Below are 24,675 nucleotides of genomic sequence, written 5' to 3'. Positions count from 1 at the left end.
GGGGGGGGGGGGAAGCCATGATCGCGATCGGTGGCAATTCGGCGACAGTTCTAGCGCCGCTTCATTCTATGACAGCAATTCGGCAGGAGTTCCTTTGCTCCCAGAGGGAGTGACGGCCCTGCCACCGAATTGCCGCCGAACTGCCGAACGTGCCACTCCCCTCTTCATTGGCTGCCCCAGGTACATGCTTGCTATGCTGGTGCTTGGAGTCGGCCCTGACTCCACCCACTGCCTTTGTTAGCGCATAAGAGTTTAGAACTCATAAGGCAGTGTGGTGTATTGCTCATTAGCCAAGCCATATTTACCTTGTGTAATGAAATAAAATGCCCAGTTTTTATGATGCACGGTCTTGATGGAGAGGTCTCAATTGGATGTGACATTTTAAAAAAAATTAAGTGGTGACAATATGTCCCTACCTGGAAGAACAGGAAGCCAGATAATGGTGATAAGAAGGGATACTTTAATATAAAACCTAAAGTAAATATAAAACTTGGCAATTGTCTTCAGTGTACGTGCCTACTGCATGATACAGGGCACCTGTATCATGGTGAGGAACAGTGTTGTAAAACCCATTCTGTTTCACATGATGTAGAACAGCTGACTGGCACAGCCATCAGTAAATAAATGCATATTAACCTGGAGCAGACAGAAGAGGGAGGGAGACTTGAGCAGGAAGTGAGGGACCAGAAGGTGCCATAGTTTCAACGTTCATCTTGAAGTTTATACTGGCAAGGTGGTCAGGTGTTTTTCTTTCTAGACTCAGACTTTTCCATTTTGGACCTTTGGAAAACTTCTGAGACTTTTGGCTTATTATAGTTTTGTTTTCATTGCTAATGAGTAGATTTTCAAAAAAGGGAACAAAGAGGTGTGAAATCATTTCAACTCATGTTCTAGAAAGGTTTGTTTGGACTTTCAAAGTTATTCTTTTTTGGAAGAAAAGCATCATTGTGTGTGTGAGGATCTGCAGGTGGATGAAATTGACATCTGAAAACTACTGGCTTGCTTCACAGGTGGAGATATGATCTTTATTGGAGCAATTACACTGGTTTTATTAGTGGAAATCGCACCTTATTTCTTTTTCCCCCATCCCTGAGACTAGAGAGTAACCAACCTCATTCAGTGACCTCTGCCTGAAGCTGTATAACTAAGCTCCTTCAAAAGCAGTTGAAGGAGGCCTGGATAAATTGCCTCTTTGGAGAATGTAATTGATGAGCAACTAATCTTAGTCTGAAAAACAGTTAGACAAACTGAGGCCACACTATGCTATCATTCCATGTGCAAAGCTACTCACTGAAATCAAAAGGGCATTCTGTACAAATATCTGGATGCAGCATGAGTATGTAAACCCTGGGTCTGTTCAACTGTTAAATACAAACTTCTTATCAGGATGCAAACTCAGAGGCACTAAAACACCTGTTTCCTCTAAAATTCCTGCCTAAACTTAGATTTTAGAAAGCCTGGATCTGCATTTTTCTGGCTGAGTCATTTTCTAAGAAAAATAAAGACCATTTGTTTAGACTGACTTATAACATGATTAATTTAGTCCCTTGTAAGTTATGAAAGAACATCTGTACTGCATGAAGATACATTGCTATACCGCCCACTATTTATAGACTTAGTATGTTTTATAAAGCATTTGATCTCCAGCACTAGATGCTACCAGCCTGCTTAGCACTGGCTGAAAGGAATGATTCCCCTGTCAGTTCAGCCCTGCCTTCCTCTCCTGAATCACATCTGCTGGTTTATTGCTACTGAGTACAACTGAAGCTCTTCTTCAAGTCCACACAGGAAGCCAGTGTGGGACTACGTGTGCTCCAGTTACTCGGGAAAGGATTATTCTAATCCTGACTCGATAGAGGTTTGAACCAACAGCCCTGATTCCTCACCCATCACACATTAACGACAGACTCAGTGGATGACAAACTCAATATCAGTGACCTCCCTTGATTAGCTGCAGACAGTGAGCATTACACATTTCCAGTTCCTGAAGTTTCCTCTAGCTGTAAATGAGCAAGACATGTTCTAGACCAAAATAATTACACTGAAATGAAAAGGAGCTGTAAGTCTGCTGGATATGAAAGGTTCTGAGATGGATCAGGGAGTGAAGGGGGCAGGAGATGGAATGAATAAAACGTGTGTCTTTCCTAATCATCTCTATATTGTTTTGCAATTTATTTATGCTACTGTTGCACTAAGACAAAAGCACAGTAGCCACAAGATTCCAGAGCCTTTGTCCAAGAAAAGTCTAATTAAAAGGGAACTTTTTTCTGCTCTTGACTCCTTTGGCTGAATACTGAAGCAATCTCTCACCCCAAATCCGTACTCTCAAGGGATCGGTAAAACAGTCTTTAAGTATTAAAGAGAGCTTGAACACTTGATCCCAGGGCTCCTTGCTCTGACTTCTAAAATGACGAATATCTTTTCTCAGATTTGCAACACCTGCCCCTCCTGTCCTAAGCAAGCTGCTGTGCCTGCTTTGAACAGAGACTCTGCTTGTCAGTGTGTTGTGGGTCTTGGCAATGCTACTGAATTGAAAGATATTTGCCTCTCAAAGAACGATATTATTATGCACTCTAATATAAAAATGGTGTTTGGCCTCCACACAACATTTTACACAAACAACTTGGAAGCTCTTATCAGGCAGGAATAGTCTATCCTTAAGTAATAGAAAATCAGCAGCAGAAATGATGTAAAGAGATAAGCCTTGCTTAGGTAACATGTCTTGCTGGCAGGAATTGCAAATCAAATCAAAAAAGAAGTCCTGAGGCAGGAAAGTGTGGTGATGTAACAATTCTGGAATGTTAAGTTGTTTCGAACGTAGCTGTGTAAGCGTCTCCCATAATAACACCTTTTAAAAATGACCTTAAATTGCCTAAGATAATGAGGGATGGCTTAAAATATCTCTCATGAATATCCCTCATTGAGGATTTCTGGCTGAGTGGTGGTTTATAACAAAATTATCATGCTCGTAAGTGTAAAGAGTATCCAAGGAATAAGAATAAAAAGCCTTCTCTTACAAGTTTCCCTCTAGCCCTGCTCTCCCTTCATACTCTCAAAAAGATAGGAGAGTCTTGCTGTTAAGGGACAGTAGTCTGGCAGTCAGGAAACCTGGGTTCTATCCCCTGCCAGAGATTTCTGTGTAATCTTGGGCAACTTCTCGGTATCTCAGCTACCTCATCTGTAAAATATGCAGGGCTACAGTCATTGTTTGAAAATTCCTTTGATATCATCAGTTGGAATGTGTTATAGAAGTATATGTTTTATTTACAATAGGTATAGTCATCCCCAGGTTAGTAACAGCTCTGAACACTAAAACAACAGTTAAAAAAAACAAACCCTCACTCATTCTCACTGTTTTATGGCAGTGTCCACTGTCTTGGAAGAAAGGCCAGTCAGAAAATTTCTAATAAAATGTTTTCCCATTGGAAAATGGAGTTTCATCAAAATCAAAAGTTTTTCACAGGAAATGAGAGATGTCAGCAGAATTTTCTGTCAAAAAATTCAATAGAAGACAAAAATCATAGAATACCAGGGTTGGAAGGGACCTCAGGAGGTCATCTAGTCCAACCCGCTGCTCAAAGCAGGACCAATTCCCAGACAGATTTTTGTCCCAGATCCCTAAATGGCCCCCTCAAGGATTGAACTCACAACCCTGGGTTTAGCAGGCCAATGCTCAAACCACTGAGCTATCCCTCCCCCCTGATATGGACTAAATATGCACCTATAGTAGCTCAGTCACAGGGAGCCTGCAATACATCCTAGGAGATGTCATCCAACCAGGGAGCAAGACTTATCGGAGAGAATGGTGCCATGAAGGACCCAGAACTACAACTCCCATGAGGCACTGCAGTGACACAAGCGGATGTCGACCCATCCCAAAACAAAACCTTTCAGCATTTTCTAGTTGAAATTTTTCAGAATTTTGATCTATCAACATTTCTACAGTGGACTAAGCTAAAACAGAAAAAGGCACTCTTGTTCCAGAAGAAGAATGTACACCCAGGGGCTAATTCCAAAATAACTATTTCGAAATAATTATTCCAGAATAGCTATTTTGGTAAATTTCCAAGAGCAGACAAGCCCATAGTGGCACAGAACCACTGCTACCCCACTCTGCCATGTTTCTTGCCCTTTCCAAACCTTCTTTGCCTTCAGTGGGTTTTTTAGGCACACAAGGAATGCAGGAACTTGCCTCACCTGAGGAACTTGAATTTGCTGCTAGTTGTTTCTACTTTCTCATAGACTCATTTCCTCACCAGCAGCACCACCCTGACAGCTTTGGCCCAGACTTCAGCAGTGCAAGCCAGTTCACCAGTTCAGCCACGTTCTGACGTTTTTCCTCCCAATTAAACAACTACTGTCTTATTTGGGAGGAAACAAACAGCAGATGACATTTGTTCCAGAAATATTCTCCCTCCCCATTATTTTTTGTTTCACATTCTATAAAGAGTCACACTTTGAGCATGGTAAAAAAAACCAGCATTTATTATGCCAGGATATTTTAATATCAAAAGGGAAAAAAACATTTGTACTAAGTTTTGCAATCAAACAACAAATGTTTCTATTCAGACAACATACAAATATATCCTCTTTCAAAAATACCACAGTTTCCGGTGATACGATTCATTTAAATGACTCAAAACAATAAAATTAGTCTGTTTCTTTCACTTTCATGTTGCAAATTCTACTTTGGGGATTTGTAACCTTCCTAACAAAATGTTGCTTTAGTGTTAAACATACAGCAAAACTGCAGAGTACAGCATGAACTGAAACATTAGCCTCAACAGTCAGTGCTCTATTTCATATAATGTACTCAAAGGGTGATTCCTTCCAATTTAATGCAAACTGTTTATATATATTTAAAACAAGGAAAACATGCAATCTATCACGTTTGAGTGTTTTACTATAACTTCCCATATGACAAGAGTAATAGAACAGTAATTTACAGATATAAAGCATGTGAAATTATCAGCAGTTAATCTAGCCTTCGTGGTGTTTTAAAAAACCACTGAGTGAAGAAACCCTCACCCACAAGCTGAAATACGATGTAGTTGGAAGTTAGTCACTGATCTGACTTGTAAAGATACATTGTGAGGCAAAGCCCACATTTTACTCAACCGTTGCTGTGTGAGTAAATAAATGAGCTCAACATTACTCACAACCTCTCACAAGGCATAGAGTTCATCTCAATCAGTTCTATTTGGAAAAAACAGGGCATATTTTTTCTCCCAGTTACATAAAAAGAACCAACAATCTGATCCGCACTGGTGGACTCTGCGTGAGCACCAGAATCTGCCCACTGAATCAGGTCATTAGTTTCAAAAAGAAAGTTTTGTTACATTTATAAAAAGTTAATGAAATGTTTGGTTGGGAGGATTTAAACATTCCCCTGAAGGAAACCCAGCAGTGGAAGCAGTCATGAGAACCAGAAAGAGGAGTTGACTATTAACTGAAAGTGAATCTAATCAAAAGGAACACGTCTAATTTCTAAAGGGGGTTGGAAAAAAAAAAAAAACTTTGCAGGAATAGTTTTCCATTAGAAAAATTCAGTTCTATTGAAATCTAAACATTTTCTGAAATCATGCTGATTTCAACAAAATTTCATTTTGGAGAAAAAAGGGGGGGAAGTTCCAATAATGTCAGAAAATCTTGTTTCAATATTTGTGGAATGAAACATTTTGAGTTTTCCTTTCAAAATGACAATGTTTATTATGTATTAGAATATAAAATGTAAAAAAAAGTCAAATAGATCTAAACTCGTGGGGGGGGGTGTTAATTTTCTTGGGGAGAATTTCAAAATTTTCAGGTTTCGTTCTTAATCAGAATAAAAACAATTTTTTAAAAACTGAAATCCCCTGTGAAAGGCAATTTCCAGTTCTTCAGACAGCTCTATTCATTTCACAGTCCAAACTGGGAAAAATAGGGGGTAGCATAAGGAAATCAGTATGAGATATTTTAAGATTCATTTTTATTATTGCACTAATCCTTTAGATTTAAAAACTTGTAACACTTTGAATTATATAATGCGAAATTTAAAAATTCAAAATGAAAACTCATTCCAGAAATGTCAAAATAGGATGTTTTGACACTGGTGGAATTTCTTCCACAACAAAATTTTGGCTAACGTGATTCAATTTCACAAAGCATTTTGATTTCAACAGAACCACATATTCCAACAAAATTTCTAGTAATATAATTATCAACAGTAAAATGTTTTGCATTCAACAAATTTTGTCTCTATATTCTCTTGTTTTGTCTTTCATTAGACAATTTAGTCTTCCCATATTAGAAAAGTCCTATCTTAAAAATTTGTAGTGGGCCAGTCACCATAATATTGAGGTACTGAGTTTTGTCCATCATTAGCTAAAAACTTTAGCCCCAAACAGAATTTAAGCCACAGGCTGCTAAAGGGACTATTTGTTCTTTATCACAAAAGTATATTTTCCCAATGACTGATGAGCCCAAAGCATTATGAACGAGATTTATCCACCGGAACCTTCCACCCATGCACAAATCATTCACTTCAAGTACTGCAGAGTGCATGACCTCTGATGTCACAGATGTTGTGCTGCATCAGACCCTTAGTGGTTGTGGGAGTACATTGACATATAGAAATCATGAGGTCACTCAGTCTGAAATGATTAATTTTTCAGAGGGGAGGAGATAAAGCCCATGTAAAGAGTGTTGGGATGAGTTTCCTCTTCTGAGAATCCCCCCCGCTTAAATACTAGTTATTTAGTGCAATCTGGTGGATTTACCCCCTCCCATCCAAAAAAATAAAACCCAGCAAATTTATCTTCATAAGTATTGTTCTGACCCTCTAGCGGTATCTATAGAAAAGAATGAACTCTATCAGAGGCCCAGAAACACCCCCTTCCTAGCCTACTCTGCAATCAAGGACTGCCTGCCTGAATCCTGCTCCTACTGAAGTAAATGGGAGTTTTGCTAATGTTGACATCAGTAGGAGCAGATCCTGAAAGGATCAAGTCATAAAAAGCAATATGTTTTTCCAAGTGAAAATGTGGCACAAATGATTATCCTTTTTCTCTTTAAGTGCCCATTCTGCAAAGCCTGCAGAAAGGGTCTTTGTATTTTATGTATGTTTGGAATCACAAGCAGCTGAAGAACAGCAGCAAATCAGAGTAGAATGATTCCAGGCTAGAGCTTCATCTGGTATAAATCAGAATAACTCCATGGAAGTCAATAGAGTTATGTCCATTTATACTGGCTAAGAATCAGGCCATTTAAATAACTTCATAGCGAAAAATCAATTAGTAAGAAAACAGGCAGTACTTTAAATGAAGATTAATACATAGTTGAAAAATAACGTAATAAACTGGCAGGCCTATCCCTGAGTGACAATTAAGTAGAAGTGGTTTTCTTAGGTGAAGGTTGTAAAATCTTGGCTGGCCAAGTTGACTGTACCCATATCACCCCTCTTCTCTGGCTTGAATCAAGGTCTGTGCATTATTTCCTTCTCTCTCTCTCTTCTCCCGCATATTCAAAACAAGTTACACAACTCCTGCTTTGTATTTTACAGGCTCACAGCTTAAAACGTTAAGCTGGCTCAAAAAAGACAAAAATCAACACTGATTTAAAAAATAAAATACTTGTATTTTTATTATGATAGCACAGATGCCCCAACTAAGATTTGTCCCCATTGTACTAAGCACTTGACAGACCCATAGTAAGACAGTTCCTGCCCTAAAAAGCCTACAGTTTAAGCCCCCAATCCTACAGAAATTTAAACACCTGCATGACTTCATGCACTGTGAATTAACATAATTAGAACTTACAGTGCATAAAGTTAAAGTACATACATAAGTCTTTGTAAGATTGGAACCTAAGCAGAGCAGATAGACAAATGGTGGGAGAAAAGTAAGTAGGAGTTTCTTAGGATGCATGCAGTAACATGAAATGAAACAGTTCTACGTAGGAGTAGCATTTGTCACATCTCCTTCTTTACTAATATCTCACCATCTGAAGCCTATTTTTATGAAAATTCATATGAGAGCCTAAAAAAAAATCAGAGCTATAAACTACAGAATCTCACATTCTTCTCAATTTTCCATCAGACAATGGAGCATATATCTCACTCCACCCAAGAGGAAAATGCTTTTGTTCATTTAATCTTTCCTTACAGTAGGTGTTGGGTTGATGGATATAGTGCTATGTCCTAGTCCTAGCCTAGGGTGACCAGATGTCCCGATTTTATAGGGACAGTCCCGATATTTGGGGCTTTGTCTTATATAGGCTCCTATTACCCCCCACCCCCATCCCGATTTTTCACACTCGCTATCTGGTCACCCTATCCTAGCCACAAACAAGGTACAGTACAAGAAACTGTTATGCACGCTTACCCCCTGGTACCCCAGGTATGAGTATGTCTCAGTCGTTTCTTGAAGGGACTTAATTTAGGGGTAGCTCAGTTTCCATGGTCATTAAGCAGCTATTCTCTCTGCTGAGGATACTATGAGTAAGCATTTTATGGCAAGCCACACCATCTGTCAGTTAGTGAACCTGGATTAAAAATTAGATTAGGTTAAAACTTCACTTAAAAATGGCTTTTGCAAACAGGCTGCATGTTTAACAATGGGATTTACAGCAACTCATGAAAGGAGCCTGATAGTCAAGTAAGTATATCTAAACTTCAGTGGATTGCCACTAAGGCTGGGAGACCCATTGTAGGTTATTAATAAGTAAACACACAGTTAAAAAAAAGTCAAGGTTACTGTTCATAATATGTATTTTGTTCATTTATTATGACAGGGAATACTGCTTTTAGTAGAGGGTAAATAAATGTCAGTTAGTGATTTGAGATCTGGCTACATTGTTTTTCTATGAAAACTTGCAGGGAGTAAACACTAGGTTCATTTTTAAAAACAAGTGAATTTAATTAGCAAGGTTCTTTCTGTACTCCTATTGTCTTCAGACACCAGTTTCTAACACATGTTCTTGCTGCTCAAATGAGCCAGCAGTTCCCAGAAGAAAATTGTTAAGTAGATGCATTTTCCTCTGTCTATATGGAGTGCGGTGAATTATCCCGATGACTCATGTCATTCTTTCCTTCAGAGGCCCAGAAAGAGTTAAAGACAGTGGGGAAACCGTTTCATTTCAAATTCCCTTTCTCACGTAATTTCCTTGTATTCTCCTTGATTGTTTGCTTCTCTTTGCAAAACAAAAGTGGGCCAGGTGGCTGTTATGTAACCTTCCAGGGGCCTGGGAAAGGCTGTACCAGCAACTGCAGTTTTTGTTCTGAACACATTTACAAAAGCACTTTACCACACAGGCAGCTGCCTGTTTTCTTTCATTTACTTACCTTTTCTAGCCATCTTTTCTGCCTCAAAGCTTTAGACTTTCCCAGTTCCTCATACAACTATCAGACTCTTCCTCTTCAACCTGTGTCTTTCCTCCATAGTAGGGCCATGCCAGTGGTAAATTGCAGCTGATTTCAATAGAAACAAGATTGGGCCAGGGAAGAGGAGGAGGGAATTAGCAGCAGGCACAGATTAACCTGACCGAAAGGGGGGTGGGCAGCACTCCCACTGGCATCAATGAGCATTGTGAAGTTAGCCCTTCAGATAAGAATGCAAATGTCCTTTTGTCATATTTTTTAATAAAGACTGTTACCCCTCCCCCATATTTAACCCCAAATTGCAGGAGTCGGTGGGGCTCTGTGGTAAAAGCCTGGGAGTGGGAATTGGGACACCTATGCTTTATTTTTAGCTCTGCTCTCTGTGTGACTTTGGTCAAGTCACTTTACATGCCTGTGCTTCAGATTCCTCACTGGTAAAGCAGGACAAAGAGATGTACCCACCATTGTAAAGCACTGAAATAATGCGAGAGTGCTAAGGAAATAAACCCAGTTCTGCTCTCAGTCAGGGCAGTGTATATCCAAAGTAGTTCCATTGGCATTAGTGGAATTATTCTAGCTTTACACTAGTGAAATTGAGAATAAAATTTGGCCCAATGGTTTATAACATTTTCCATGAAAAATCAGCTGCACTTTAAAACCTACCTCCATCTGCAGGAATCATGAAAATGTGCCTGTTTGTATCTGATTTAGGAACATTATGGTACTTTTCCTTCCATTTTAATGCTGAGTATTTAATGCTGGAAAGGCTTTTCCCTTATGTGTAAGGAAAAGGGATTTAATGAACCACAGAACTGGATACTTTACAAAGTACATGCATATTCAGCTCTTTTTTCTGGTTAAAGAACACACAACTGGCATGGAAAAGGCCCAAGCAATTGCTTTCGGAGGAGCACGGCCCTCAGCAAGAATAGAATAAACGTCCAGCTCAATTGTCTTTGTTTTTAATGCTGTGAGTTTGCTGTATGCTCGCTACATGTTTTACCAGAGCCAAAGCTGGTCCCTGTTAGTTGCTCTGCATAGATGAAATGGTTGCAATGTTTTGAGAATGTTGGGATAGATAGTTTGTGGGCTCACCATCTGTTTCTTATAATGCGTAAACAAGGAAAATTGCTGGTTTGAAAGGCAAGATTTTTCAAAGCCAGATGACCACAGGCATTCTTGAGAAAAAAAGACAACCTAGAGTTCATTGACATTTGTCAGGAAGTAAATTCCTAAACACCAGAAAAGGCCACTAGCGGTACCAGGGGGAGATAAGAGAGGAAAGGTTTTCTTATACTGATTTTGCCTTTCTTCTGAGGTCTTTAACATTAAATTACAAAGAACTATTTTGGCTTTTAAAAAGTAATTAAACAATTAGGCCAAGATTTTTAAAAGCGACTTGTGAGTTTGGTGCCTTCATTTTGTCCAGATTCATCACTGTAAAAGGGTCTGATTTTCTGAAAGTCCTGAGCATCCACCACCCTCAGAAAATCAGGCACTAATCACTTTTGAGAGACCTTATTCCCACTCATTGCAGATTATCTGAATTTGTGAAACAGCAAGGGAGCAAACACACACAGTAAAAAGGATACTGCATCACAAAATGTACTTGGCTTATTTCATTTTGACAAGTCTAGTTTGGTTTTAGTTACTAAGGATCATACATCATAATGTATTAGATATGTACAGCAGTACATTGGGTAAAAAGAACAGGCATTTAAGTTAATTTAAGACCTTGTTACAGTAGACAACTATTACAGCTTTTTCTGAGAAATGTGGGGAGAACTCTGTGGTGTGCTGTAAAAGAATAATTGGATGTACAAGATTCTACTGCATGACAGAGATTGTGGTTTTGAGGATATGCTTCTCCTATAAATGTTTGGAGATACAATACAGCTTTTGTTCTATGTATACATCATCCTACAGAGGGTTGGGATGTCATTTAAACTGATACATTGCCATTCAGGCATATAATTTCAAGAACATAAAATGCTGTTAACAACAACAGACTTTTGTTTGTTAATAGCCGCACATAAAATCCAAAATGATGCGGTTTAGGGCTCGATCTTGCAAGCCCTCAGTGCCTGAAACTGTCACTGATATCAATGAAGTCCATTTATGGAGGACTAGCAGCACTGGGAATCTAGCGTGCCTACTTTCAAATACAGTTTGGCTGCTCTATGGCTGACTCCCAGTGCCCTTTACTGTAAAACAGCAGTTAAGAATTAAGAAACTTTGAATTTCAACAATTTAGCAATCACTCGCCGCCCCTCCCCAGGGCTGCACTGGTATCTTTGGCTGAGTTCCAGAGCACTACAATTCTTCAACCCTGCGGCTGAGCATTTCCCCCATAATCTAGTAAGCAGCCTGACGTCAGAGTTTTCACATTAGAGAAAGGATTAAAGATGATGGGTACCCAGGGAACAACCTTTTGTTTCTAATTTGCAATGTCTGCTCTACTGGAGGATCACTTGTAAAACCCTGGGGGCTTATTATTGATGCAAAATAGTCACTGCAATTTAGAAACCCCTGGAAGGGACAGTGAGTAAACATGGTTAAAAGCCGCGTCCTTTGATTCCAAGGTATTTCTCTTACACTATGGTGCTCAGCATTACTATGGAAACCTGTTAGTAGGCCAGGTGAGGTTCATTGTGTTTGCATTACATTAATACCTGTCTTTGACTGGTGTTTGGTGCCACACTTGGAATTCAACACAGCATCTGCCAGTCTAGTAAAAGTAAGCTAATAATGCCTTACATTCATATCATGCCTTTCACCCTAAAGGATCCCAAAGCACATTGCAAACTATATATATTGGCCAGATTCACTCCAGGATCTGCTCCAGCGTCCCCTGATGGCAGAAAGACCGCATGAAGAAAGGGTAGATTGCTATTCCCCCTACCCCACTTCCCCAGGGAGTCCACAGGCAGACAACACAGCCCCAGAAGTGTGTAACCGTGACCAGGGATGGGTAATGACCAAGGTGATCTCTTATGAAAAAGTCCTGTAGAATTTAATGGCAAGTGAGAACGTTCTCATAGGTTTTCTGTTTAATCGTCTGATAAAATTTAACGGAGAATTCTATTCCTGATATAGAATTCTATAGGAAAGAGATCCTCCTCTATTAAATTCTATAAGTTTTTACATTAATTTCTATAGAATCTACTAATTTCACCTCTATTAAATACCTGCCTGGCATCCTAGTGGAGATAAGAGCCTCCAGTGAAAATTTAAACCGTTCGAGCCTTCCCCCATCCTCTGGCAGAAACCCAAGGGTAGGGTAACTGTGAAAGTACCAAGTATCAGAGGGGTAGCCGTGTTAGTCGGAATCTGTAGAAAGCAACAGAGGTCCTGTGGCACCTTTAAGACTAACAGAAGTATTGGGAGCATAAGCTTTCATGGGTAAGAACCTCACTTCTTCAGATGCAAGTCATGAAAATATGAAAGTACCATTTACCATCCCCCAGAAGTGAATGCTACTCCTCTGTCCTCCCAGGCCATCTTAACTTCCTTACATCAGCCAGGTTGAATCCGGCCCAGGCTATTCAGGAATGACATCAGCCCCCTCTGCAGAGGAATTCAGCAGCTGTTTAACGGTGCAGAGGAAAATGCCACAAAACACGTAGGACAGGAAGTGAAGAAGAACAGTGTATTCCATTGAATTTGCAGGGAGAATAGAGATCTGCAGAGTGTAAACATCAGGGACTCAGTCCTGCAATCCATAGTTAGGCAAAACTCACAGTGGGATTTGGCTAGGCCACTGGGACTTACTCCTGTAAAAAGTATTGTTTGATCTTTACCAACAGTGTGCTCAGGAATTCTGTTTAATAGCTCGCCTACATTTACAAGGAAAATTAAGTGACCCTTGTTCACAATTCTCCTCAGCTGAACCTGAAACCATTTCTTGTACAATCCTATGACATTCTGTCATTGTGTGTCTTTGTTCTGCACTGTATATTTCTTTACTGGAGCTAAATTGTACGGACAGAATTTAGAGTATATCACTATTTCCACTATAAACACTGTTTTTCAGGGAGTTATGTAACAACATTTCTTTTAAACCAAACTATACTGAACTCTTGCCATGCAGATGGTTGTCCCAGATGTAAGATATTTATTTTTAACCACATTTTATTTGAAGTAAGTGTGAGCAGTTTACTTACTTCAAATAGACACAAGCAATGTCAATTCTCACCATCACAGAGATGTTTTGTCACATAGAGTAGTTCAAGAACAGCTTAAATTTTCCAGTCTGTTAGCTGCTAATGTGGACTAATTACACTTAAGCCCCAAGAGTAAATTTCCTGCTTTAGCATCTTCCATTTAAAGGAGCTTCAAAGCCACAACAAATGCTCCATTGTTTAGGACTTGCTCACACAAGTAGTCCTGCTGAAGTTCCTGGGCCACTCATGTTAGTAAAGGTTGAAAGATTAGGATTTTAGGCCCAGATCCTCAAAGGTATTTAGGGACCTAACTCTCATTGTAATCAGTTGGTACCTAAGTATCTCTGAGGCCAAAGATTAGGATCATAGAGCCTGATCCAGCAAGGAATTGAGCACCAGTCGAGGTTACTCAACTCCTTAATAAAAAACTACTGCAGGAGCATTTTATACCAGTGGCAGAGCTGCTCAAAGAAGAAATAATGGTTTCATTGTAACCAATAAGTATAGTTTTGGAATACACTTTAAAAAAAACATCAGATGTCTGTAGGGACTTTCATTAATAAAATTGCCAGATAAAAAGTGTAGAAGTTAATAACACTGGAATGTTTGTGTAGAGAAGCATATCCAATTACAGACAGAACATGCTGAGTGCCTCAAGTAATTTTGTTTTCATCTCCTCTTTTAACCCACAGGTAGTAACTCCAGTCAGGACAGGACAAGGTTATGTTTATGAGTTCCCTTCCAAATACCAGAAAGATATCTACGATACTCCTCCAGTTCGTCCTTCCCAAGGGGTACGTACCAATAAAACGGTCAGCGGCATTGAAAAGCTACAAAAAGTCTTTCCATTTTATCTGCAGTTGAAGTGCAGGAGACATTATGTCATTCCAAAGTGAAAATATTTTTCAATTAGGGCAGGTCTACGCTACCGCTTATGTCAAAATAACATGTTTTCAGGGGTGTAAAAAAGCCACCCCTCTGAATGACTCAAGTTACACTGACCTAAGTGCTGACGTGGACAGCGCTATGTAGGTGGGAGATGCTCTCCTGCCGACACAGCTACTGCCTCTCTCCTGTCTGCATATAGGATCGTCACCAGGCATGCTGCAGCAGTGCGTACTCCGATGAGATGTCCTTTTCTATGTCATTGTGCACAAAATGCATTTGATGTTAAGATCTGGCAGTACACAAACATCAAAATCACATTTACTTGCCAAGGGATACGATTCATTGTTTTGGTCCGACAAAATACCCAAACAGAATAAATATGTTGCCAAAGAAAGTGTTTTCTCCTTCTGTTATTGCACAGTTGGCACTAGTTTACTTAGTAAGACCACAGTTGTCCCCTGTGACTACTTCCATGGAGGAGGTTGTTCTTACCAAATGTCCGCTAGATTATTTTCCTGATACTGGATTGGGCCCCTACTCCTGAGAATAACCAGGGAAGTTGGCCCCCAAAGCCCATGAATTTCCAGGATATAGAAACCCAGGAACTATGCATTCCCTGTCTGCTCACCAGGGCCCCTTGACAACACAGCTTCTGCAGGAAATGTGAAACTAAAGCTCCCCCTCAGCAGACGCCCCTGACGTACCCCTCAGCATTCAAAACTGCCAAGGCACCAGAGTCACAAATGACCAAAACGTGGAACAATCATCATGCCATAATGGACAGATTACAGTGTTTGTTTTAAGTATGTTTCCTCACTGTATGCATTACGTAAACAGGTTTTGTGAGATTATAACCCAGGCGGCTCGAAGACGTGGGAGTTTGGCGTGAGAAGTGGGAAGGAGATTTGGAGGGGAAGGAGTGGTTCCTGATTAGGGTTCTCCCAATAATATTAATTCTGGAAGCCGCATAGAAATTAATTCAGGCCCAGGGCTCTGCTCTACCCCTCCCCTAGTACAATTAACATAACACCGGCTGTCCCTAAAAAAGATTAATTCAGGCCACTCCTACCTCTCTGCAAGATTCCATTGCTCCTGCCCTGCCCCCGCAGAGGTCCTTGCTGCATTGATAGCCCTGAGCCATGCTCCTCTCTAAGAAGCAGAGAAAGCAAGCCCAGGAGATGACCATTGTTTTCCACTAGAGGAGGGGGGAAGTTGGAGGGAGCGAGCTGGACCAGCACACTTCTCACAGCAAGGAGAGCCCACCCCCCTTGAAGAACCCAGCAGGACAGGGTTCTTGCTCCCCAGCCCTTCTTTAAATAATGTGTGTGTGTGGGGGGGGGCAGTCTGCTCACTCCCTATTCATCCCTCCCCACCCCAAAAAGCTTGTTAGTTCCTTGGCTCGCTTCTTCCCTGAGACCACTTGCCTGCTCGTCAGGGACAAGGAGCAGAGAAGAGCAGGAGCCTGAGAGCTGCCAGAGGAGAGTCTCCTTTTCCTTTCTCCACCCCTTGCTGTTGCTGCCTGTCCTTGCAGTGCATCACCTGAGAATGCAGTGCAGCAGGACAGGGAGGCAGAATCCTCTGTAATGCAGCACCTACCACACCATGTAGTACACTTAAAAGGTCTGGTCCCTGCAATCTTCTCAGCAGGGTGGCCCACATCATCAAGTGGGGCAATGGGTACATAATCTGACAAGGTCAAGCATTAAGTCTCAAAGGTTTTGGGAGCGAGTGACAATGATGCCACAGAGAGCAGTTATCCCCCCCACCACCACCATCACCACAACCGTTGCCATCTTGGAGATACAAAAACCCAGGATATCAGGAATGATCCTGAGCCCCTAAAGCTGGACAGCTGGCAGTGTATACTGAGCACCCTTACAGATTTCCCAGTACAGCTACCTCAAAAAAGGGTGATCCTGGGTCCCTGTGCCCCCCACCACCTCCCACACTGCATGTATCAAGTCTTGTGAAGCGTACCTGCCACTGTGGCAATCTCTTCTTCTGTCTCCACCCCAGTAGAGCTCTGTCATGATTCAGTCCCCTCTGCATCTGTAAATAAGGAGAGGATGAAGGGGTCCTATGTGCAGATCTTGATTTAACTTTGTGACTGGAATTCAAATGAAGTGTTTCCATTCAGAAACTTCATCTGGCCAGCCCACAGTCCACACAATCCCACTAAAGGGAGCTATCACAAGCATATTTGTCTCTCAGGGTACGTCTACACTACCTGCCGGATCGGCGGGTAGCGATCAATCTATCGGGGATCGATTTATCGCGTGTAGTGTAGACGCGATAAATCGATCCCTGATCGCTCTCCCGTCGACTGCTGAACTCCAGCAGTGTGAGAAGCGGAAGCAAAGTCGACGGGGGAGCCGCGGCCGTCGATCCAGCGCCGCGAGGACGCGAAATAAGTAATTTTAATTCAATCTAAGATACGTTGACTTCGAAGTTGCGTATCTTAGATTGATCACACACACACCCCCCAGTGTAGACCAGGCCTCAGTGCCCACCCTGCAAGCCTCCACATACACAAAAGCAAAAGCCCTGCTCTTCTTCCTTCTATTTCAAAGTAAATAAAATGTGAGAGAACTCATCTGAAATCACAGCTATCATGGGATGGCTCTATTTTCTGTAACAGCTTTACTCTCTCTTCAGATATATGACGTTCCGCCTGCATCAGTTAAGGGGCCTGTGCATCCAGTCCCAATGGGAGAGGCAAAAGCTCAAGGGGTGTATGATATACCTCCTATAAAAGGGGTAAGTCTGATGCAATTTCAGTGGATCATACATGAATTTTCATGTCAGACTGAAGACGTGTTTAGACATAAAAGTGCATATGACACTGAATAAGGGTATTGAATTCTAGTACTTTAAACATTCCCTCAGGCTTTTTACACATTCATTAAAGCTTTGTAACATAATTACTAACCTCATGTAGGGTAACTATAAATTAGAGCTGAAGCTACATTTAGGAGAACCCTTAGGGTGACCAGAAAGCAAGTGTGAAAAATTGGGACAGGGGGTGGAGGGTAATAGGCACCTATATAAGACAAAGCCCCAAATATCGGGACTGTCCCTATAAAATCAGGACATCTGGTCACCCAATTCCCCCTCCCACTCCCCCGCTTATAAAAGATTTAATGTTCATTTTGATGGAAATGAATATTGTTTAATTAGTAAGAAAATTGTGACTTCATGAAATCCAGGGTAAAGTCTGGCTCCATTGAAGTCAGTGGCAAATCTTCCATTGAATTCACTGTGGCCAGGATTCCCTACCCTCTCTGCCTTTCCCCTGAATTTTAATTTAATGCTAGTTCCATTGAAGACGTCTTTGCTATTTTACCTTTGCGCTTATGGCTTGCTTTCTGCATTTCAGATCTATGATGTTCCTGCATCTGCATGCAAAGAGGATACAGGGCTGAGGGAAAATTTGCTGGATTTCCCTTCTTCAGTGAACCATAATGCAAGACTAGAAGGAGTGTATGACATCCCTCCTCCCACTACCAAAGAACTTAGCAAGAAATTTACCTCTGACGTCCCTCTACCTAATGATTTATTATCATGCAAACATAGCCTATATGACATTCCAGTGAGCCATCAAAATCAATTTCTTGGTCAGCAGATTGCTCCTCAGAAGGATGTATACGATACCCCTCGTGGAGTTCCATTTCCTGGACAGCAGTCGGGATTCAGCAAAAGTCTAAATCCAGAGGGAAGGGAAGGTGTGTATGATGTGCCACCACAGACTACACAAGACACTAAAGGATTGAAAGATGTGACAGATGGGATAAATAGATTGTCTTTCTCCAGTACAGGCAGCACTAGGAGTAACATGTCTACATCTTCCACAACTTCAAAGGAGTCTTCTTTTTCAGCCTCAACTTCTCAGGACAAACGATTAATACTAGATCCAGACACAGCCATAGAGAGACTTTATTGGCTTCAGCAGACAGTGGAGACTGTGGTCTCTAATCTCATGGCCTTTGTTAACACAGACTGGCGGTCTTATGGGTACATGGAGAAAAATATCAATGAAATCCACACTGCCGTGGAGAAAGTAGAGCAGTCATTGGTGGAGTATCTTCAGTTTGCAAAAGGAGCAACAGCCAATGCTTCCTGTCTCTCAGAAATCAATCTCCATAACAAAATGAGAAGGGAGCTGCAAAGATTGGAGGATTCTCACCAGATCTTAACCCAGACCAGTCATGACCTGAATAGCTACAGCTGGTCATTGAACATCTTGGCGGTCAACAAATCCCAAAACAAATGTGATGATCTAGACCGATTTGTTATGGTGGCAAGGACAGTCCCAGATGATGCCAAGCAATTGACCACCACTATCAGCATCAATGCAGAGATGCTATTCAAACAGGTATCAAGCAGTTCACGTTTAAAGAATGTTTCAGAGAACATTATGAACACAACTGACTATGCATACAACAGCCCCCAGAATCAGTTGTTACACCACAGAGAGAAAACTCAGGACCACGGCAGTTCTTTGCCCCCATTTCTGAGTAAAGACCAGCATCCCCCTGGTATCACTAATGAGGGCTCTGAGAAGAGCTGGATGGATGATTATGATTACGTTCACCTACAGGTAAGCGAGCCAGACACATTGTTCTGCTCAATGCAGATTAAGATTTGTTGCATGCTCCTTTCTGTAAGAACCCGTCATGACAAGACAGGAAGCAGACTGTCACACCAAGATACACTTGAAATTCCTTTTCTTTTTTTTTAATGGATGAATATCAAAAGTTGCCTAAGAAACTTCATTCAGCCCAGACTGCACATTGGGTACAGATTTTAAAAATTAGTTTGAATCCCAAGAATGGGCATTCCCAAGAATGGGATTCAAATGGGACTACTCTACATAATGGCTGTAGCCTATCACCAACATAACATTGTCCGTTTCCTCTTTGTTCTTTTGTGGGTGTGCTACAAATTAAGGTGGCAATACAAGAAGGTACATTTGCCACACTGTCCACGGGCATTTAATCATTAACTTTAGAGAATTACCGTTTGACACAATATCTATTTTTATCTTGTGCCAAACAGGGAAAAGAGGAGTTTGAAAGACAACAGAAAGAGCTTCTAGAAAAAGAAAATATCATCAAGCAGAACAAGATGCAGCTGGAGCATCATCAGGTATGTCCAGTCAGACACAGCTGTCAGACTTGGAAGACAGCGTGCAGGCCATTTTGTACCATGAGATGTGTCAGCCGAATAAAAGAGAAGGAGCTCATCTCTCAGCCACTTAATGGCGGCTTAGCAACAAAGGAGGCAAGGGTGTCCACTCTCCCCTCAGAGTCGGAGGGTTAACATGCGGGAGAGTTTCCCACCATCCTCTCTTACAGATTTTCTTCAGTCCTGGAGGCACTAAAGAAAACAGGAACCTCTATGACAATTTAGCCCTTTCAGACTCTTGGAGATAGCCTGGGAGTCAGCATCATCATCTCATTCATTACCTTGTTGCCATTAGATAGCAGAACTGCAGCTCTTCCTGTGTATTTGAGAGAGATCTCCTCTGCTGGGAAGAGATCTGTCCCCTAAAAGCTCATTCAAACATGTCTGTTCAAGAGGTTAATTCTTTTTATAGCACCTAGAAGCCCCTCTGTACTAGGCACAGTATATACACATAGGCTGCATCTACACTACACACCACTGGTGATAGCATGTAGGGTATATGAAAAGCAGGCTCCATCCACACTGGCTGAACCTTTCCCAGCTGTCTCCCCCTGCTGGCATCTTTCCCTGCTGCCTCCCTCCGCCCGAGTCTTTCCATGTGGTGGGAAAAGGCTCTAGCAGCTGAGAGATGGCAGCACCTTTCCCCAGTGCCTCCTGGCTGCAGGCGTCTTTCCCTGAGGTGGAGAAGGGCTCCAGCAGCGGGGAGCTGGTAGAGCTTTTCCCTGCAGAAGTGGGAAGGGAAGGCTCCAGTCATGAGCAGGCAGCGGGACACTACACTGCTAAAAACAGCAGTGTAGATAGGTAGGCATGGCCTGGGCAAGTAGAGAGCATATAGGGGGTGCACTTGTATACATACCCACACCCTTCAGGTGTGTCTTTACTCTATTTGCCAAAGCCCAGGCCTCATGGTCTACGCTGCTATTTATACCTGTGCTGGGGGGCTACACACATATATACTCTACCCACCACCAAAAAGAAGCATGCAGCTTAGACATACCCATAGTAAGAGACAAGTCCTCTTCCACAGAATTTATATAGGAGGGGAAATAGAGGCACAGAGCTGTGAAGTGACTTTTCCAAGGTCACATAGCAGGGAAGTGGCAGAGCCAGAAACTGAACCTCGGTCTCTTGAGTCCTAGTCCAGTGCCGTATCCGCTGGCCCACATGGAATACAAGTAGAGGTTATGCACACCCCCTGTCTAAATATGTACATCACTACATTAAAAAAAAAATCTTAGTATAACTTTAAAATTATTTTTTAAACACCAAAAAGATCAGGAAACAAAATGTTAATGCTGTCATAATAATAGTAATTTGCCAACATGCTGACATAAAATGTAAAATTTTCATAAATATAAAATATAAATTTAGTAACCAAAAATACTCCATATGTGCAATGTGCGAGTGGTAACCTTGATTTTTGCATTTCCTGACTTGTGAGCATTTAAAGCTGTAATCTTAACATAACATTAATGTAAGGTTTTCTATTTAAATTTCCCTGTGTTTTTGTTTGCTTGAAGAGCAATGAGGAGCTCAAAGATTAAGGTTTGATAGCTCACGATCATGCATAGATAGAAGTGTCAGCTATTTATCATAGGAGAAATTCTCAACTGGATGGACAGCAACTGTTTCTGACTCTGTAGTGTCCCAATTTATATCAGTTCTTAAAACCATTATCTTTTTAGATATAGCAAAGCTATTTTAGATTGTTATGACTTCTCTGGTCCTGTGTACTTGGACTCATGGTAACTAAAGCACCTGATTTTACAGGAAGTAGGGTTCAAAGATGTCCCAATAAGTTTTTAGAAGTCTTCAAAAATGTCTACAGTAGTTTTCCTATATGTGACATATACAGATATACATGATGGTACACTCTGGTATAAAGGATTAATTGGCTCCCACTTAGATGAGCTATGTAAGTTACTTGTGAGTAACATACCCAAACCAAATCATTTACACACTATGGGGATAGTATTTAGAAACTGTGCTTGCAGCTAGTGTACAGGGTATTAAGAAATCAGTGTGAAATGTATTTGCGTTTATCAAAGGCAGGATAGGTTTGTGAATTATAACGAGGTGATGTGATGTGTTAATAGTTCTTTCAAGAGACTCTTTTCTTTGCCGTTCAGATCAATCAGTTCCAGCAACTGGAGCAAGAGATCACAAAGCCTGTGGAGAATGACATTTCAAAATGGAAGCCGCCTCAGAGTCTGCAAACTGCAAGCAGCACTGTGGGCTCTCAAGACCGAGAGCTGCTCTTCTTTTATTCTGACCAGTGCGAGACTCATTTTGTGTCTCTCCTAAATGCCACTGATGCCTTTTTTAACTGTGTCAGTGCTGCTCAGCCACCAAGGATGTTCGTCGCTCACAGCAAGTTTGTCATTTTAAGCGCTCATAAACTGGTGTTCATCGGGGACACGCTCACAAGGCAAGTGACTACTCAGGATATCCGCAGCAAAGTGATGAACTCCAGCAACCAGCTGTGTGAATTGCTAAAGAACATTGTTATGGCAACCAAGATGGCTGCTTTGTATTATCCCAACCCAGCTGCCCTGCAGGAGATGGTCGACCGAGTAACAGAACTGTCTCATCACGCACAGCTGTTTAAACGCTCTCTGGTACAGATGGCATCATTCTGAAACAAACAAAATGGAATCCAATCAATGGACAGTAAAAATGATTTTAAAAAACTGGAAATATGTCCTAGTTTATGTAAATGTTATCAATTTTTGTAAATATTTTATATGAAATATTTTAAATACATTTTTATGGATTAGAAAATCTAAAATTCAGGGATCTGGGGGTATATCTGTTTCCCTATTATGTTTTTAATATACATATATATATGTATACACTGCATGTATGTATATGTTGCTACATTCCATAAGACACCATTATGTAAGCACCTTAAAAGTATGCATCAGTTAAGTGGTGCATATCACTGTATATACTGCCTGGTTTTCAATATATCCGTTAATTGGATGCTGTCACATGGACAAGGCTGGCAAATCTATTTGTAGCAATTCATGATGTAGATGTAATAGTTCTAATGGAACCCCAATCCCTTCCCAGAACCTACTTGATTTGAATTAATTTAGTAAAACATTAACTGTACCCTCAATTTTATTTTGCATACAGGAGTCATTTTGAGCAGTGTATATATATACGTTACATAACAGACAATAAACCAAGGCTCAAACCAGCGGGGCAAAAATCATCCTCATATTGCATGATAGACAGAACCTCCTCACGAGGAGCAGGAAGGATTGTATATATTTAAAAATAACGTCTTAATACCACAAAATATTTTAAAAACCTGGAAGAATTCCCAACAATATAAATTCACATATGTTTATCCCACCTTTCCTTGCATTTGCAAATAATGATATCTGTCAGACTTTAAAGATGTATTTTTTTTTTTTGCAGACCTAGGGACTTACTCAGAGTTGCTGAATGTCCCTAAATCTTGCTGACATCAGTGGATTCTGAAGGTACACAACATCTCCCAAGATCAGGCTTAAAGAAAATGCATGGCATCATAATTCCCCATGAAAAGGCTTAATTTGCCATCCATTTTGGAACATCTGATTAAAACATCTGTAATTTTAGAGGAGAAAATAGCACTTATCTCTATGACAAATTCTTATGAATCATTTGCACTTTTGCAGCTCTGAGCTTCACTCAGATTTTGGACTTTTTCCAAATTTTCCTTCCCGACCTACGGACACACCATGGGTCTCCTGGGCTACATAATCACCAAAGCAACACCCTATATTTAAAGGGGTAATTCCATATGTAGTGGACACAACAATGACTTAACCACAGGTCACATTACATGACCACTCCTAACTGTGGAGTAGTGGCAATCAGGCTCCAGGGAATGAGGTCCAGGTGATGCTCAGTGGACTTCTGATTTAAAACAAAAATATTGTTACCCAAGTTTCCTTGTGATAATTCAGGCTACCATCCCAAGTCTTTATGTATTTCTGAGTGTTTGCATAAGAGACCAGCCTGGTGGTAAATACAAAATCACACCATGTAGAATACCTAGTCAGGAGGCACTTAAGTAAAGTCTTTCTTCACAAAAGGATGTCTGGTATTTTTGTTTCAGCCTATGTCTAAACACGTTCTCCAGTGCATGCCTCATTGCAGTGCATTTGTTTATCTTGGATAACAGAACTGCTTAACCAGCAAATGAAGTTATGCTTTCCTAATACATTGTCTCAGAGTGATGACTGCTCATCACTGAGAGTTACCATAATGTTGTTTCCAGAGGGCTCCCATTAAAGCCAGTGGGAGTTCAGAGGGACTTCAGCAGCAACAGAATCATACCCAGCACTTGCATCAGATATAATATTGAAAGCTCTTCTCCGTTTTACAAGAGGAGAGGAATAATTATCCCATTGTAAACAAAATAGGATTGCCAAAAGATACCAAAGAATCCACTTGAACCTGTTTTGTATTTGTGTTATTTGGGATTTTTCTATTTTTTTCCATTGTAATATTTTTAGAAAGTGACAACGTGTTTTAAACTTAGCCATCATGTCAATCACTTTTGAGTTTTCAAAAGGGGGATTCCTTTTATGGCAAACTTATATTATTGTTTATTTGTTACCTTGTAGAGAGTATTTTTAAAATCATTAAATATACAAAGGCTTTTTTTTTAAAAAAAAATTATGTTAACTGGTTTTATTCCTCCTTTGCAATTCTCTATGAACTGTGGAAGCAAATGTTCCAGGCTAAAGCTGTTGTGAGACAGAGTGCTTATGTTCCCGCACTCTGTGTAGAAAAGTCAATGAAACAGTAATTAAACAAGCTGCTATCAAGAAAGAAGAAACTAACTAGAAAGGGTTTAGGGGAATTTGGTCTGTAGTGATCATTCTTTATAGGGTGAAGTTCAAATCATCCATAGAAAACCCAAGTAGACTGGCTTTTGTATGAGTAACCAGTGTGGAGATTGAGGGGGTGATGAAAATCTCTACTAGTCCAGAGGAAGTTGGTGGAGCACTTGTGCAACTGGCCTGCAGCGGCTACCATGCCTCATAGATTATAAAAACAGCTACAGGCTGCTGCTCTCCTCATCTC

The 24,675-nt window shown here is 40.8% G+C and overlaps 1 protein-coding gene across 6 annotated transcripts in view; it reads left to right on the top strand.

The window, feature by feature from the left end:
* Positions 1-24,258, top strand: part of NEDD9 (neural precursor cell expressed, developmentally down-regulated 9) — a 132,299-nt gene extending 108,041 nt beyond the window's left edge. For 5 of the 6 annotated variants that reach the window (XM_034762303.1, XM_034762301.1, XM_034762302.1 and 2 more), the window contains 5 exons: positions 14,211-14,312; positions 17,062-17,163; positions 17,783-19,003; positions 19,462-19,551; positions 21,720-24,258. In XM_034762303.1, coding sequence (XP_034618194.1) covers positions 14,211-14,312; positions 17,062-17,163; positions 17,783-19,003; positions 19,462-19,551; positions 21,720-22,229 — 2,025 coding nt within the window. In that variant the 3' untranslated portion in view covers positions 22,230-24,258. The remainder of the gene's footprint in view (positions 1-14,210; positions 14,313-17,061; positions 17,164-17,782; positions 19,004-19,461; positions 19,552-21,719) is intronic. The other variant, XM_034762305.1, reaches the window with a different exon arrangement.
* Positions 24,259-24,675: the final 417 nt, after the last annotated feature.

The sequence above is a fragment of the Trachemys scripta genome, chromosome 2 (genome assembly GCF_013100865.1).
Source record: "Trachemys scripta elegans isolate TJP31775 chromosome 2, CAS_Tse_1.0, whole genome shotgun sequence".
NCBI lineage: Eukaryota > Metazoa > Chordata > Testudines > Emydidae > Trachemys > Trachemys scripta.
Note: the sequence above shows the minus strand (reverse complement) of the source record. Positions and strands in the feature narration are given on the sequence as shown.